Source organism: Rhamphochromis sp. 'chilingali' (genome assembly GCF_963969265.1).
Source record: "Rhamphochromis sp. 'chilingali' genome assembly, chromosome: 22".
NCBI lineage: Eukaryota > Metazoa > Chordata > Actinopteri > Cichliformes > Cichlidae > Rhamphochromis > Rhamphochromis sp. 'chilingali'.
This window is the reverse complement of record NC_137950.1, coordinates 3,170,705-3,188,858: the sequence shown is the minus strand read 5'-3', so window position 1 is coordinate 3,188,858 and position 18,154 is coordinate 3,170,705. Positions and strand designations below refer to the sequence as shown.

The following is an 18,154-nucleotide window of genomic DNA, read 5'->3' as shown; positions in this document are numbered from 1 at the left end:
CCCTCGGGGTGTCCTGTGGGAGGTGTTGCGGCAGTATGGGGTGTCTGGCCCATTGCTACGGGCCATTCGATCTCTATACAACCGTTGCAAGAGCTTGGTTCGCATTGCCGGCAATAAGTCGGACTCGTTCCCGGTGGGTGATGGGCTCCGCCAGGGCTGCCCTTTGTCTCCGGTTCTGTTCATAATTTTTATGGACAGGATTTCTAGGTGCAGCCAAGTGGCGGAGGGCTTTCGCTTTGGTGGCCTCAGAATCTCATCTCTGCTTTTCGCGGATGATGTGATTCTGTTGGCTTCATCGGGTGAGGGCCTCCAGCTCGCACTGGAACGGTTCGCAGCCGAGTGTGAAGCAGCGGGAATGAGGATCAGCACCTCCAAATCTGAGGCCATGGTTCTCAGCCGGAAAAGGGTGGAGTGCCCACTCCGGGTCGGGGATGAGTTCCTGCCCCAAGTGGAGGAGTTCAAGTATCTCGGGGTCTTGTTCTCGAGTGATGGGAGAAGGGAGCCGGAGATCGACAGACAGATTGGTGCTGCGGCTGCAGTAATGCGGACGCTGCACCGGTCCGTCGTGGTGAAGAGGGAGCTGAGTGTAAAAGCGAAGCTCTCAATTTACCGGTCGATCTACGTCCCTACCCTCACCTATGGCCACGAGCTGTGGGTAGTGACCGAAAGAACGAGATCGCGGATACAAGCGGCAGAAATGAGCTTCCTCCGAAGGGTGGCTGGCCTCTCCCTTAGAGATAGGGTGAGAAGTTCGGCCGTCCGGGAGGGGCTCAGAGTAGAGCTGCTGCTGCTCCACATCGAAAGGAGCCAGCTGAGGTGGTTCGGGCATCTGACAACGATGCCCCCTGGGCGCCTCCTGGGTGAGGTGTTCCAGGCATGTCCCACCGGGAGACAGTTGGTGTCATACAACCAGTGTTGGGAAGGTTACTTTTATAATGTATTCCACTACAGATTACAGATTACATTACCCAAAATGTATTTTGTAATGTATTCCGTTATGTTACTCAATGAGAGTAACGTATTCTGAATACTTTGGATTACTTAATATATTATCATGCTTTTTACAACTACATGATTGTACTATTGCTGTGATTTATTACTATCACTGAAGGTTACTCGCCATACCAATACCAACTAGATATTTAAATCTTAATATAAATGAGTAACAGTAGGTGGACATTAGGTAAGGCTGCACTTTTTGCAGCGATCTCGTATAGAAAACTATTCAGCGCGTGTATAAAACAGGCTCCGAACCGTAGTAAAGGGACCTCTGGCTAATACGTCGGTTCGCGTCGGGCTCGTAGCCGAAAACTAGCTTTACTTTGTTGTCTGGGTCAACTTTGATATGCAGGCTGCAAGTAGAGGTGACATGGGCCGCGAGATTGAGACACGGTCATTAGAGGCTCTTAATGCATGTTTTGTTTGGGTGTCCACCAGCGTGGAATTACCATAAATAAAGAGGGCATAGCCTAACATATGAAACAGGAAAAGACCGCCATGCAATCCCTTTGTTTCAACAAAGTAACTGTATTCTGAATACCACCCTTTTAAACGGTAAGTGTAACGGAAGACAGTTACTTTAAACACGTAACGCACATGTATTCCATTACTCCCCAACACAGCGTACAATACCAACTGTCCAAACTTTACTCTTGGCACAGTACAGTCAGACAAGTACCATTCTCCTGGCAACCACAAAACCCAGACTCATCCATTGGATTTCCAGACAAAGAAGTGTGATTTGTCACTCCAGAGAAAACTTCTCCACTGCCCTAGAGTCCAGTGGTCTCATGCTTTACACCAACTGCTTGTATTATATAATGCTTGGACGCAGCTGCTCGGCCATGGAAACACAGTCCATTATGCTCTCTATGCACTGTTCTCAAGCTTATCTGAAGGCTACATGAAGTTTAGAGGTTCTGGAGCAATTGACTCAGAAACCTGGTGACCTCTGTGCAGTATGCACCTCAGCATCCACTGACCCCACTCTGTGGTTTTATGTGGCCTACCACTTTGTGGCTGAGTTGCTCTCATTCCCAGTCGCTTTTACTTTGTTATAATACCACTAAAAGTTGATTGTGGAATATTTAGTAGCAAGGAAATTTCATGACTGGACTTGTTACACAGGGGGCATCCTAACAGGACATCCTGGAATTAATTGAACTCCTGGGAGTAACTCATTCTTTCACTGCATGCCTACGCACTTGATTTTATACACCTGTGGCCATGGATGTGATTGGAACACCTGAATTCAATGATTTGGATGCGTGAGTGAATAGTTTTGGCAATATGTATGTATTAAGCTGATTGAACCTTTGTACTTCCAATTGCCTGCCACTAATGTTACTTCTTTTATGCTTGATCCTCTTCTGTAGCACTAGCTAGATTTCCCTTTGTTTAATTCATCACATGCTATAAGAACCTGTGATGGATACACTAACAGTTATCTGTGAAATGTCAAGAAATAACTCTTCTCAAGTGTTTTAAATTTAAAGTAACAAACATTTGAAAATGTAAGGAGTAGAAAATATGTATATTGATATACAGATATATTTTGGTTAAGATGTAGGGAGTAAAAGTAAAAGTTGTCACAAAAATAAATACTCAAGTAACGTACAGATAAACAGATCTAAAACAGAGCTAAAAATTCTACTTAACTACAACAGCATGTATATAATGCAAAGTACTTGTACTCTATTAGTTCCCAGCTCTGACTCCAACCCTACTTCTAAGAGTTTATAGTACTTGGGAAGCTTTCTACAAATGAGACATTATTACAATTATTCAGGTAAAACAGACACTTAAATCGACTGCTCTGAAATCTTAGGTGTATCATAAGTCACTGGTATGGATAGTATTACCTAATTGGCTTTTAGCTTTGCATAACAATGTTGTCTTCTTAACAAATCTCAAATACAGTTTTGAAACATTTCTATTGCGTAAAAAAAATGAATCAGTTGATGATACCGTGAGAGAAAGCTGTAACCACTGAGTTTTCTCTGATTAACTACCATGGAATGATCATGTGGCTGAAGGGCAGAAGTGGGATTAGGGATTCTTGGTTGGAAAGTGGGTTGGCGATTTTGCTGAAGATTTGGAATTCTGACAGGGAGTGACCTTAATATGTATAAAGAGTGACGCAGGTGAAAGGCTTGATCCATCCATCTTGAGCAGTCGGACATGACGATAACCTGCAGAGTTAAGGGGGTTTAAGATAAGTAGAATATTGGCTATTCATATTGTGTTGATGTTGACGACACACACACACACCCACACACTCATATTAACCCATTTGCTGCCACACATACCTGTGCGGACACTGGGGAAAGGGAGAGTGAATTGTCCCAGGAAGTCATTTCTGGAAGTATAGTCATGATCCTCCACCAAAAAGCGGACCAGAGCCAAGTCAGGGACATGGACGGTAAAGTTAAAGGTGCAGTCCCACCGTGGATTAAAGCCTGTAATGAAGAACATAAATTCACACACTAAGTTTTGTAAATGGACTGGTTCTTATATAGCGCTTTTCCACTCTTCTGAGCACTCAAAGCGCTTTACACAACTTGTGCATTCACCCATTCACACAACTGACATTCACACTCCGATCAATGCATCGGAGAGCAATTTCAGGTTAGTATCTTGCCCAAGGATATTTGGCATGCAGACTAGGGGAAGCCGGGAATCGAACCACCAACCTTCCAATCAGTAGATGATCTGCTCTACCACCTGAGCTACAGCCACCCAAAGTGATAGTGTTTCTAAGCTTTTATGCCTGGTGTAAAACTGAGCTGTCCACTTTTAATACAACCTAACATGATTCCGGAATAGAAATCACTGCATGGCTCAAGAACTGTTAGTGAACACCATTCATCACTGCATTTCCAAAGTTCAAACTTTACCATGCAAAGGAAATAAAGTAAATGAAAAAAAAATCATAAGATGTCAGAACATAATTGAATTTTTCATCAGATGAAAAGTGTGATACTTAGGACACTCAAGTTTAACATTAGCTGTTATACACTCTCACACTGGTGACAATAACGGGAATAAATAAACATGTTTATTCATGTTTTCATGTGTTAGAGCCCTGATTGCAGTTCAGAAGCTGAGCTTTAAGGTGAGGAAGAGGACCACAGTTTATCCGTAGTTGCATTAACTCGCTATTAGTTTCTTTCACATTCTTACTTCTTCCATGGCTTCTTCTTCTGAGATGATAAAACATACAGTAGTTATAATTCTTAATATCTTGACACTCAAGGTGCAAAACTGAATTAAAAATTGGCTCCATGGCACACAAGCACCTATGAATTATCTTCTTCTCCACATTTAGCATATTACATACGTGGCCAGTCTCTAGCCACATACTTAGGCAGAATCGCAATTTCCATCTGACCCACTGTTTTAAACACTGCGCAACATGGTGATTTTTTACAAAAGCAGTATATGTAAATTTTATTGAGCAGAGGTGGCAAAAATACACATTGTTTACTTTAGTAGAAGTACAGATACTGGTGTTAAAAAATACTCTGGTAAAATTACTGATTCGATTTCTTTACTCAAATAAAGTGAAAAAGGATGAAATGTACTTGTAGTGGATCAGCATGGGGGAAAGAAACACAACTCATAATAATTTCCATTGTGCGCTCCAGTAGATTTTCTTTGTATACAGGGTGTGCTCAGCTGATCTGCTGCTGCTGCTGCTGAGGTTCACTGCTCTTTGCGGATTTACACAACTTAATTCAACAAGATGTAACCCAATATTTCATAAGCTATCTTGGCTTATTTCTAACCCCTGCACTAATATATACTGTTTATAATGTCTTTATACAAGACAGTATACAGGCGGTATGAAGGTGGAATTTAATGAATGAATCTAAGCATCATCAGTTATTGTAAATTAACACTGACCATGAACATCACAGCCACATCAACAGTCCATAACAGTGCTTTACTGTAAATTCCTCACAATACTGCTAAGCTAACCTGTTTATCCTGCACTAAACTGCAGAATATGTTCATGCAGCTTTTGAATAATATAATTGTAGTGTACCTCAATTTGTTTTGCAGGAAGTTTCACAATATGAAAATCATAACTTCACATCATACACAGATCCAAGATATTATTTAAAAATTAGGGCATGCCTAAGTTTTAATTTGCAGTTTATCAAATGCCAGTTGGAAAGTACACACGGTGTAACTTCAGCGAGCAGAAACACACAAAACATATAAGCTGTGCACAAACAGTGTGTTTGCTATTATTTGTTGAGCTGATAGAGAAGTTTCATTTGAAATTACCTGAGTTATTCCCTTTTTATGTACCCCTCCTGTGTAGTGCTAGCTTGACACTAAAGTACCGAGACCACAACGGACAGACATCTGCACCAAAAACACCACTTCAGCCCACTTTCACCCCTAGTTAGTAGGGGTTTAAACTGGTTTGATGTTTGGATTTTTTGACATTTTTATATATAAAGAGTAATAATTGTAATACCTCAAATTTGTTTTCATATTCTTATGGTCCTCATTTTTATTTTAGTTTAGATTATTTCTAGTTGCACAGGGGGAAAAGACATTATGGCCCAGTCTGTTTCCTGTAAATATTGCAGAATAGATAATAAAGTTGACTTCTTTTCTTCTAAACTTCTTTTATAAAGGTGGTCACATTTGCTGCTGATTGGCCACTACTTACTCTCTTAATTTTTCTGAAAGCAATAAAGGTGTTATTACTTTTTCATAGGTTGCCTCTGCATGTTAGCTTCATTTTTCTTAAATAAATAGTGATGTTGTACTATGTCCCAAAGAGAACCCACATGGGTACGAAATTATAACCTGTCACAATCAAACCCAGGAACCTCTTTCTGTGAGCTGACAGGGCTAACAACTACACTGCCCTTAAAGCTGAAGCCATTCAACTATAAAATGATCTTTTATTGTAAAGACATATATACCATTGTTTTCAACATAATGCGTTTTCTTCTTATTGTTGTCAATAGGAGCGCCGTGGATCTCCACCCACACTTGTGGGTCCACAATGGAGCTGGGCTTATCCCATTCTGGTTTAGGCAGCTGCTGAGCTGAAATGACCTGGAATAACAACAAAGCAAGAGAGATCTTTATTTAATTAAAGTATCATTATAGATTGGAGAAGAAGAACCCACTCAAGAAATAGACAAATTTCTTTAATGGGAATCAATATTGAGGCAACTAGAGCTTTCTAAAATCGTTACAATAAGAAACATTTGGTCACCAAGCTTAAAATACTCCTAGACAGATTTAGTTTCCATCTTACCCGAACAGTGAGCATGACAGGTCTGTGGCCAGGACCTCCTCCCACATTCTCAGGATTGAAAGTACTGTCAGGCTGACACAAGAAGGCAGGTTTCAGAATGTACCCACACTCACCATTTTGCAGAAACCTGCCTTGGTTCAAATCCATCTGCTCACCAGGTGTCTGGAAGTTCAGAGCAACTGGAGAAAACAAAACATCAGTGTGAAGAGCTTGCAGGCCTCCCGAGACAATGTCCATTAGTCTACCCACTGGAGGCGCGAGTGTGGGAGAACAGTTAGTGACAGTTCTTTACTTTACTTTCTGTTTGCTTCTCTTAAAAATAGAACATATTAAAAAATGCTCTCACCAATTTGACAGCCTGCATTCCACATCTCCTGAGGGTTATAGTTGGAGGAATGGAGGCGCTGGCCTGAGGGGTAGATCCTGCTCAAGTGGTGACTGTTGTGACGAACAAAATACACCCCTGAATTTAGAGAACAAGAAAAGTTCAACACATTTTGCATTGTCGTTATGCTCTTGAATAAGGTACAGTCAACACAGGAATTTCTCTACCCAAATTCTAAGTTTATATAAACTTCTACATCTAGATTGCAGCACACAGTTCTGTGCACAAGTCTCTATCTTTAGATCTTGCTTGCTAGGTGCCCAGGCCTAGCCACACACACACACACACACACACACACACACACACACACACACACACACACACACACACACACACACACACACACACACACACACACACACACACACACACACACACACACACAGATATCCCAAGTTGATTCTGTTCTGTTGGAGAAACATTTTGACACTCATCCAAGTGACTTCTTCAGTCTCAGCTGACTGCAGGACTGCTGGCCTTTTAAACAAATAGGTTGTGAGGTCAGTTTGTCGATCATTAATATCCAAATTGTCATTACCACTGATAAACAACCACTGATCAAAGCACCATTCACAGAGAGTTGGGGAATGGCTGCAATCACAGCATTGTAAGATGGTGAAAGATGTACCCTTAGCCCCCTTACTCAATTTAGAGATGGTATTTCCCTTTTAATGTTAATGGCTTCCCTGACCACCCATTTAAACCAGTCCTGTACATCCTGTATCAGGATCTGTACATCTGTACATGCTCATCATTGAAAGAGTGGCGACCGGTCTATAAAGCAATATATATCCTTGGCCCTAATTTTTGTGTGAGGTGCATGAGGTGTTAATAGTGAGAATGACTATGTGAAAAGTAGAGTGCTATCAAAGTTGAGGGGACAGATGGGACATGAGTACAAGACTGCTGGTCAGCAGTGCAAAATCTACACCTTCCCCCCAATGTCTAAGGTGCATGTAACACTGAGAGGCAGACAGTAGTGATTGTCACCCCCTCTGCAGCCCCACCACCCAAGGAAAAGAGACTCTGGACCATTTCAACAGTGCCCCAGAACACGGTTGCACCCAAGGCCAGCACCCACCGACTCTACCACAAAGGATAGTGTAGCTAATGCAGACGGGAGGAGGCAGACCTTTTCTCCAAACTAATTTAATCTAGATTAAATTTCTATATTGCGTAATATACAAATCATTTTTTAATTTCCAATTCATAAGGATCATTTTATTATCGATGTATGGGGCAGTAAGGACTAGATGTGTTGTATATGGTTGAATATCTAATTCACTTATGTCACCTAAGATGCACAGTTTGGGTGAGGATGGGATGCACCAACTAAACCTAAATGGATAGGTCTTCAGAATATCCTCTGCCAGAACCTCTGGAAAGGCATACAAGACCATACTAGTATTTCCTTGGCTTGCTGCCTGTACATTGGGGTTTCCCCTAGTGGACGAGAGAGTTTGTTCCCTGCGCCTTTGGGTCAGGGAACAGGTCCTGACTGTCATCTGTGCTTATGTGCCAAACGACGGTTCAGAGTACCCGGCCTTCTTGGAGTTCCTGGGCAGGGTACTTGACGGTGCTCCACCTGGGGACCCTGCTGTCCTACTGGGAGACTTCAACACTCATGGGGCTTCAACAACAGTGAGACTTGGAGGAACGGCCTGCCAGATCTGAACTCGAGTGGTGTTTTGTTGTTGGACTTCTGTGCAAATCACAGTTTGTCCATAACGACCACCATGTTCAAATATAAAGGTTTCCATTAGTGCACGTGGCACCAGGGCACCCTAGGTCACAGGTCAATCGGTTTTGTAATCATATCTCCAGACCAACGGCCATATGTTCTGGGCACAAGGGCAAAGAGAGGGTCTGAGCTGTCAACTGATCACCACCTGGCGGTGAGTTGGATTAGGTGGCGGGGGAGGACACCAGAGATGAAGGGAGACATCAGGCTGAAGAAGGATTCCTATCAGGGTTGGTTAGCATGTGGGACTATGGAAGCAGCTGGTAGGTACCAACAGGCCAAGCAGAATGCGCCTTGGGCAGTGGCTGAAGCAAAAATTAGGGTGTGCAACGAGTTCAGAGAAGGCATGGAAGAATACTTTTGAACTGTCTCGAAGAGATTCTGGCAAACCGTCAGGTGACTCAGGAGGGTCAAACGATGCTCTACCTGCACTGTGTATAGTGTTGATGGAGTCCTGCTGACTTCGGCTGAGAACATTTTTGGGTGGTGGAACGAATACTTCGAAGCCTTCCTGAATGCCACTGGCACATCTTCTGTGGAGGAAGCAGAGAGGGACGACTCACCTATCTCTGGGGGTGAGGTCAGTGAGGCAGTCAAACAACTTCTTTGTGGCTGTGCCCCGTGGAAGGAGCCGAGTTCCTGAAGGCTCTGAATGTAGTAGGGCTGTCTTGGTCGGCATGCTGCTACGATGTTGCATGAAGATCTAACCTAATCCTGGGAGGTGCTTTGGGAGTATGGGGTGTCTGGCCCATTGCTACGGGCCATTCCATCCTTATACAACCATGGCAAGAGCTTGGTCCGCATAGCCAGCAATAAGTCGGACTCCTTTTCAGTGGATGATGGACTCTGCCAGGGCTGCCCTTTTGTCACAGATTCTCTTCATAATTTCAATAGACAGAATTTCTAGGCGTCGCCAAGTGGCGGAAGGCTTTCACTCAGAAGCTCATCTCTGCTTTTCACAGATGATGTGGTTCTGTTGGCTTCATCAGGTGATGGCCCACAGTTTGCACTGGAATGGTTCACAGACGAATGTGAAGCGGAATGACAATCAGCACCTCCAAATCTGAGGCCATTGTCTTGAGCCGGAAAAGGGTGGAGTGCCCACTCCGGATCAGGAACGAGTTCTTGCCCCAAGTGGAGGAGCTTAAGTATCTCTGGGTCTTGTTCACGAGTGATGGGAGACGGGAGCGGGAGATCGACAGATGGATTGGTGCTGCAGCTGCAGTGATGCGGATGCGGTCTGTCATTGTGAAAAGGGAGCTGAGGAAAAGCAAAGCCTACCCTCACCTATGGTAATGGGCTGTGAGTAGTGACCAAAAGGACGAGATCGTGGATAGAAGCAGTGGAAATAAACTTCCTCCGAATTGTGGCTGGTCACTCCCTTAGAGATAGGGTGAGAAGTACGACCACCTGAGAGGGGCTCAGAGTAGAGCCGCTGCTCCTCCACATCGAAAGGAGCCAGTTCAGGTGGTTTGGGCATCTGACAAGAATACCTCCTAGATGAGGTGTTCTGGGCATGTCCCACCAGGAGGAGGCCTTGAGGCAGACCCAGGACACGCTGGAGAGATTATATCTCTCGGATGGCCTGAGAACGCCTTGGTGTTTCCCTAGACAAGCTGGAGGAGGTGGCTGGGGAGGGGGAGGTCTGGGCTTCTCTTCTTAGGCTGCTGCCTCTGTGACCCGGTCCCGGATAAGTTGAAGAAGATGGATGGATGGAGGGCTAGATGTAAGGCCCATTTGGAACATCCTTTGACCTGTATAGTGTGCTAAGAGTTTTGTATTGTATAAGTTGTGAATTGGGGCTTTCAGTCATTTTGAACGTATTTAAGCGTATCAGTCTCCACAAGTTTTTAATCTTGACTGATCAAAATCAAATAGAGAAAGAAGGGAGGGAAATTAAATCATCAGTGTTTAATAACAACTTACAAATATTACAAAGTGGGTACAAAAATGTAAAAGTTACCCCTATAGGTATTTCTAAGATGTAAAAGTATTTCGTATTCTCTTTTCTATTGAGTATTTTCTGTTCTATTTTCCAACAGATATCTGTATTGTTTCAAATGGTTGTTAGTTTACATATGATAAGTAAAGATTTAGGGTTTTTTTTTGTTTTTTGTTTTTTTAATTCCCACCACGCCGGTGGAGATGTGTTTATGTTAAGGCTTTTAAAGCAGGTATGATTTTAATATTGGAGCTTATAAAAGGCAGATAAGAGATTTTTACTTTTGTGCTTTTGTGCTTGTTCTTGGTCCAGCCATGGGCTGTCTAACAAGCTTGATTTAATCCATTTTGAAACATATAGCAATTAGTGCTGTCAATAGACTTAATTAACTAATTAATCTCACAATTTTCTGTAATCAATTGTGATTAATCGCAATTACTTGATCAACATCTGGTTGCAACTACACTTTTTCAACTTTATATTTAAGCTTGTAACAGACATTTATGCAATATAATGAAATAAATGGGGAATAAACAAAGAATATATTCTTAAATTCATAGAGAATTTCAATAGTTTTCTTCAATCTTTTAGCACAGGTCCTCTCAGGTGAAATGCAATTTAAAAAAAAAACTATATACTAATAGGTAAGTATACAGATATATTAGTGCTGTCAAACAATTAAAATGTTTAATCAGATTCATCACAGGGTTGCTGTGGATTAATTTTGATTAATCACGATTAAATATCATTCTGTCCCTTTTCCCTTTCTATTCCTGGCTTCCTTCTTCTGTCTTTCATCTTATAAAACAAACCAACAATATTACTTGCAAAACATAAAGAAATGTGGGGTGTCTCAGTACCTTTGCTACTGTACTTGTACTGTACAAACTATTCCATTTTAAATTCAAATTCAAATTCAAATTCAAATTTTATTTGTCACGTACACAGTCATACACAGTACGATATGTAGTGAAATGCTTGGACAACTGCTCGTGACCTAAAGAGAACAAAAAAGGAAAAGGCTATGAATAAGATAGGAAATAAATATGAAAAATTAAAAAGGGTAAATTTAACTAGGAAGGAATAAAATATAAATTAAGGTTAAAAATGAAATAACTGTACAACACAAATTAGAATGAAGGGTAAATTTAACTGGGAAGAATAAGATAAAGATAAATATATAAATTAAAGTTGAAAATAAAATAACTGTACAACAAAATACACAATACACAATATAGAACTATATAAGAATGTATGAAGAAATCTAAATATAAATAAATATATACACAATAACAGCAGCTGTACAAGTATTAACCGGAAATGAAGAATATAGTGACCAGTGTTGTGCAAAACCAAAGTCCAGAAAGTCATTTTATTCTAAAAGGCAAGTTTAGACGTGTCCTACCTGAGTCCTTAATATGTCTGAGTGCATCACTTTCGGAGAAAGATGACATGTTGGTTGCTGGACTTTTGGCAGCTTGTTCGAAGCTTTTAAAGGGAACACTGCAAGTGTACACAACCAGGTCTGATAGCTCCGGAGTTATCTTGGAGACGCCTGCCTGACATCACATGCACATACACAGAAACCAACTGAATTAGTCACCATCCAGAAGTGGTCAGAGGTACTGTTTCTAGGATAGTGTCGTACCAACCTTTTTATCCTCCTTCCTTCTGGGTTTCCCTTCTATGCGGCTGGTCTCCTCATCTGAGGAACTGAGGTCTGAAGAGCTGGACGAGCATTCCTCCAACCTCTCCTTCTTCCCCTTCACTAGGACTTTACCTTTAAGAGCCTACACACACACACACACACACACACACACACACGCACGCACGCACGCACGCACGCACGCACGCACGCACACACACACACACACACACACGCACGCACGCACACACACACACACACACACACAATGTTTGTTCTGGTGGCCCACATTAATAATAGAACATGTTTTAAAGAATATGTGTCTACTGTGCTCAGAATACAATCACCAGCTCTTCTCCGTTTGTACTCTTCCAACCCTTGCCGATGCCGGGATGTCCCTGATCCCACATCGCTTTGGAGTTCATCACTGGACTAGCCCCCTTAACAGGTAACCCAATTCTAACTATTGTAGACCATTTTTCTAAAGCAGCTAATTTCATCGCCCTGGCTAGGCTACGCTTTGTTCTGGAAACCACTCAACTCATCACTGACCATGTTTTCTGCCTGAATGTCATATCAGGCCACAGTCCCCACTTCCCGAGTTTGGAAAAAATTCTGTACTTCCCTCTGAGCCCAGTTCAGTCTCTGTTCTGGTTTTCACGCACAGAGTAATGGCCAGGCCGATAGGGCCAATCAGGAGATGGAGACCACCCTCCGCTGTGCTGCCACATCCAACCCTGCACACATTAACCTATAACTGCAGTTATAGCATAATCTTCCCAATAGAGCTCTCTGAGCAGTGCTCAAATTTTAGATAAAATTTAGTAATGTTCACAGACTGAAAACTGATTACAGGCCTAAATAATTGTCTCATGAAAGGGGCTACTTTCACATTTTTCTGTAATGCTTTTGAATATATTAAATTCTTACTGCATAACTATGTTACATGAGAAAAATGTCAAAGGGCTCTGAAAAAATCTCATGAGAGATAAAAGACGCATGAAACATTTACTGCAAGTTTTCCCATACCAGGCTGAAACAAAGCTACAAATGTTCTAAGGTTTTACCAGAAGTATCAGAGGTCAGAACAAATGTATTTAATTGTATTAGTTTCAGTTATAATAAAAGATGGTAAGCAGTCTTACCAGCTGTGAAAAATACTGACAGCTGCCAGTGTTACACCTCAGCCTCCTAGTAATTATTGTATAAATGTAAGACTCCTAGGTGACTTCCTTCTTGAGTTACAGTATTCACAAGAATTTTAGAAAAATAGACCTCTGACCGTGAAGGTCCCCGAGATTCAAATTCATTTGAGGTTTTTAGTAAATGAACCTATGGCATTAATTTAAAAATCCTACGTCGCCATCTTTATCATGTTTTAAAGTTGGGTGTCCACGCCTGGCAGAGTGATGACGGTACCCTATCAGCCTTTTACAGCTGAGGATTAAAAACTGTAAAAGTGGTTGGAGACTGAAAAACTTTTATAGGCCATTGAAATCCAGCCAGCAATGTCCACCTGCCAATGAAAAGTATCAAGCACAATACATATATCTCTTTGTATGGATCATTTTTATCTTTATTAATCTGATGAAAACTGTAATTGTGAGAACAATCTACATGTGGTTTAATTAACCCAGGAATATTTACATGTCCCACATAAAGTTATGTTTGCTATCAGTGGATTTAGTAGTGCTAATGGGAACTGAACTTTCACTGATTACTTGACTACTTACCTCTGGGGAAGGCAAATTGTGGGAATCCAGGCCTTCAAGAGGCTTTGTTAGAAATTTGTCTCCCAGAATGGAGTGCAGATGTCTAGCCATAACTTTCTGCTGCTCCAGAGAGCAGTGGTTCTCCAAAGACAGGATTAGAGGGTAGGGAGAGGACTGGGACAGACACAATGTTGGAAAGTCAGTGAGAAAAGTATTTTCTGTAGACCAGAGAAAAATAAGGAAATTATCACTTGGCCTGTCAGCAAAATTGTCACTGTGGCTAATGTCGATTTATAACACACCTTCCTCTTGTGTTAGGGTTGGCACCAACCTGTTTTTAGGTTTTAAATGCATAGAAGTGCTATTTAAATTTGTTTATTGCATCGAGCCTTTTTGACTTTGTCAGGAACCTCAATTTAAACAAAATAAAATAAAAAAAAAATTTCACAAAATTACAAAATGCTTTGGCAAAAGTTATGACTTTTGTGTTGTTAGGGTCGGTTCTGACCCAGTTAAAATGTAAGATTATGAAATAATCAGTGCCAAAACTAAAATCATAAACACACTGAGCTCACTAACACTGTCGGAGAGAAGTTAGGGGCTTCTCTGTCTGTTTGTCTCCTCAGAACAAACAGCCCCTTTTATCCCTACTGCTTGATTGAAAAGGTAATCCAGATGGAAATGTATAAAAATGTAAGACATGTAAAGATGTTGGTGACATGCAGAGTATACATCTCCGGTTTGCAGCATGCAAAAATGAGAAGATTTACAATAAGCCAAGTTCTGCATCATATATTTGAATAGAATTAGCCAGAAGACACAAAACAGCATAGCAATATGGACAAGCCAGTTTCTGAGGAGCTGGATGATAGAGAATGTCAACCACGGGATACAACAAAGATACATCTGATAAGTCTGATGAGGAGGTCACAGGTGCTGAAGCTGCTTCTGTTCTGCTGAAACATACAAATCCAAAAGTGGTCACATCTCTTGGAGTGCAGTATCTCCTGGCTTGCATGGCAGGGCCACTGCTGAAAATGTCACCAAAATGACCCCTGGGATTACCAGGTGTGCCGTGACAAGAATACGTGACATCAAGACATGTTTTCATTTGTTATTGATTTCACCACTTTTCCTAAAAGTCATTATTGCTATTACAATGCTTTAAAGAAAAAACAGTCCATGGCAACATTTGGAATGTCACCTCTGGGAATATCTGGATGCTTATATTGGTGCATTATAAACACTGATAGTTTCTGGATGCATCGCCAGGCAGAATCTTTTTCTTTTGAATGGTATTAAAAGTCCTTAGATTTGACAACAGTGGTACTAGAGCAAAAACTGACAAGCTTGCCCCATCAGAGATGTATGGGAGAGATTGGTGCATCTCCTTCCACTGATGTTCAACCCAGGGCAGAGGTGACAGCAGATGAACATTTTGTCCCTTTCATGGAAAAATGCTCTATCTGGCAACATAACACCAGCCAGACTGGCAAAAAAGACACAGAAATCCATGCATAGCTGATGCAAAAACTGCAATGCACAGAATCTACAGACTTACACAGACTAATGTGCAATTAGTATCCCTGTGAAAAATCAAGGAAAACTTCTAATCCTTAATATGATTACTGGACTGCGAGGACACGTGACAATATCATGTGCGACAATTTCTTTACCATCTATGACCCTGGATAAGGACTTCAGGAAGAAACTTACCATGGTGAACACAATAAAACGAAGGCAAGCAAAACAAAAAAACTTGAACTGACCCCTGAAGGACAGGGCTCCACTTTCTTTAAAATGTGCTTTATAGAGACAACCATTGTTGTTTAATACTGTCCCCAAAAAACTCTCCAACTAAATATGTATGCATTAAACTGACCTGTAACACCACAGATCTTACAATAGTTAATAACATTAAAATAAAGAATAAATAAAACAAATTATTTTAGAGATATATTCTAGTAGTTGTAATTAATAGTAAGGTAACATAAAAAATCTCTTGAGGTTCAGTTTACCATTTTTTTTCGATTGAAAAGGTATCCTGTAAAAAAGCCCTGTGGGCCACATTAAAACCAATCTTTTCATAGATAAGGAAGCTGAAGAAGGTAACCAACAGGTAACAAACAAATTGGATGATAAATTATTGTTTTGAGGGTATCGTTTTGGCTGATTTGAGGCACGGTCAAAACTGACACGTTAACATAAGAGACAGTAACAGAAAGCTAACACAAGAGGAAGGACAAGCAGTAAAAATCAAAGAACATATACAGCAGCAGCATCTATATCTATATATCTCAAGACATAAGTCAAATCATCAGAATGGACAAACATATATTTACCATCACTAATGATGCATTCAGATGAGCAAAACTAGCTTCTAGAAGTCATTCATGATGGTTCCAAATATATAACTATATATATACATATCTGAACATTGAGAATGTCAGCACAGTGTTAGCATTTGAAGCTTCTGCTGATTGTGTGAGGAATTGTTTTTGGCTCATTGTGGTCTCTTTAATGTCAGGTAATCAAGGTAAGAATTCTATAATCTGTGGACTAAAGCAGCATCTATACAGGAAGCAATCTGATTATTGAGCATTACTTTGCAGCTGATGGTTGGTTGTTAGAACACATTCAAGGCTCCAATTAGCTAGTTAACCCTCTAATATATTTACACTACTGTAATAAGTCAGTCAATGACATCTGCAGTAGTTGCTTAGATTGTTTGAAATACCATACTACACAATTTCTACAGTAAGATTTCATTTTCTGCAGAGAACTCTTGGTTACAGTGAAGTACTCACTTTGAAAGCATACTCATTGATAGTCTCAATTACTTCAACAAAGGGCACTTTGGAAGTAAGTGTGTGTCCATGATAGATAACTGGTTCTCCTTTGTCTCCATCCCAACAGTCCAGCTCCACACACCGACAACCATGTTTTAGAGCTCTAAGAGACAAATTCAAGCTTTGTGAGTAAAGGTGTACCTTGGGTTAAGAAAAAATTACATCTTAAACACCTTTTATTACATATTTCTGAAGTAAAGTAAATTTAAAGTAACTTAAAAAAATTATGGCATTTAATTACTTTTTGGACAAATGTAACATCAACATATGACTGTTCTAAGCATATCAAATCCTATAACAAAGTACATAAAGGCAAAATGGCTATATAGTATTTTGTAGAAGAGATTGCTTTTGAAAATTTATATCTGTGATCTTTTTGGCTAATGTTACTTGCATACTTGCATGCCTGCTTACAATGAATATTTGCCAGCTATCTGACATTTTCCATTTTCCACCTACTTCATCAGTAAACAATACAAATGGTGCACCTGTCACGACCTGCGGGATCGGCAAGGCGCTGATCATAATCTCCCCACTCCTGGCTCTCCTTTTCTATCTCTCTCTCCCCCTCTCTCCCCCTCTCTCCCTCTCTCTCCTGTTTGGCTGGGGCGGAACTCATGGCGGCTTCACGCCCTCGGCCCACGCCTTCCTGGATTGGGAACACCTGGGCCTCATCAGACCAGCTGGTATTTTAGAGGGAGGAGGTCAGCTGTTCAACGCTGGATTGTTGTGAGGACTCTAGTCAGTACACGTCGAGCCCAAGTTTCCCCATGCCTCCGCCTCAGAAAGTTAACGTGTGTCTCTGTGTTCTAGATTCCCCGGACCCGTCCCCGTGTTTCCCCGTGTGGAGTGTGGAAGGAGTGACTGGTCACTAGCGGAGAGAGAAAGGTTGGCGTGAGCGCGTGTGTGATTCCCCTGTTTTCCCTGGAACCCTGCCTCTCACATCTTGTTTATAGCACTATCCTGGCACTGTCTGTAAATACACTTGGTGGAGATCTTGTAAATAAACCGTCTCTGTTAAAACACAACTCCGGAGTCCTGCGAGTGGATCCTCAGAGCAACCCGTGACAGCACCATCAGATTCACGCGGAATAGCTGAGTTATAGCTGGCTGGCTAACTGTATCTTGTTTGGTTAAGTTATACTTAGTAAAAGTATGCGTGAGTGGAATTATCTGGCTTGCCAAATTAACTCACCAGCTGTAATGCGCCATGACTTTAACTTATGTATAATGTTGAACAATGCCATGGTATAAACATTTCTACACTAAAGTATAATTGCCAACATGGGGTTGGTTAGCCAGCTAGTTAAAACTTGTACATGTGGGTTCATTTGTCAATGGTAACTTTTGTTAACAGTACCAAATTCCCAGGTATATACACCAACATTATGACCACCTGCCTAATATTGTGTTTATACCCTTTTGCTCACAGAAAAGCTCTGACCTGTTGAGGACTCCATTGCACCCCTGAAGACACGTTGCAGTATCTGGCACCAAGATTTTAGCAACAGATCGTTTAAGTCCTGCAAGTTGTCAGTTGTGGCCTCAATGGATTGGGCTTGTTTGTCTAGAACATTCCAAAGTTGGATTGAGA

The 18,154-nt window shown here is 41.3% G+C and overlaps 2 protein-coding genes across 5 annotated transcripts in view; one reads left to right on the top strand and one right to left on the bottom strand.

The window, feature by feature from the left end:
- Positions 1-1,194: 1,194 nt before the first annotated feature.
- plcd3b (phospholipase C, delta 3b) overlaps positions 1,195-18,154 on the bottom strand; it is a 35,315-nt gene continuing 18,355 nt past the window's right edge. Inside the window, exons 8-16 of the mRNA XM_080872450.1 lie at positions 16,519-16,663; positions 13,733-13,885; positions 12,007-12,144; positions 11,760-11,913; positions 6,633-6,749; positions 6,287-6,465; positions 5,946-6,081; positions 3,309-3,458; positions 1,195-3,191 (exon numbers count right to left, since the gene is read on the bottom strand). Coding sequence (XP_080728576.1) covers positions 3,049-3,191; positions 3,309-3,458; positions 5,946-6,081; positions 6,287-6,465; positions 6,633-6,749; positions 11,760-11,913; positions 12,007-12,144; positions 13,733-13,885; positions 16,519-16,663 — 1,315 coding nt within the window. The 3' untranslated portion in view covers positions 1,195-3,048. The remainder of the gene's footprint in view (positions 3,192-3,308; positions 3,459-5,945; positions 6,082-6,286; positions 6,466-6,632; positions 6,750-11,759; positions 11,914-12,006; positions 12,145-13,732; positions 13,886-16,518; positions 16,664-18,154) is intronic.
- Positions 17,161-18,154, top strand: part of LOC308390449 (uncharacterized protein) — a 4,196-nt gene continuing 3,202 nt past the window's right edge. For 2 of the 4 annotated variants that reach the window (XM_080872470.1, XM_080872467.1), the window contains exons 1-3: positions 17,161-17,301; positions 17,374-17,448; positions 17,993-18,154. The exon at positions 17,993-18,154 is cut by the window's right edge and continues 17 nt beyond it. In XM_080872470.1, the coding sequence (XP_080728596.1) occupies positions 18,109-18,154 (46 nt within the window). In that variant the 5' untranslated portion in view covers positions 17,161-17,301; positions 17,374-17,448; positions 17,993-18,108. Of the gene's footprint in view, positions 17,901-17,992 lie in introns of all 4 variants that reach the window. The other 2 variants (XM_080872469.1, XM_080872468.1) reach the window with 2 other exon arrangements.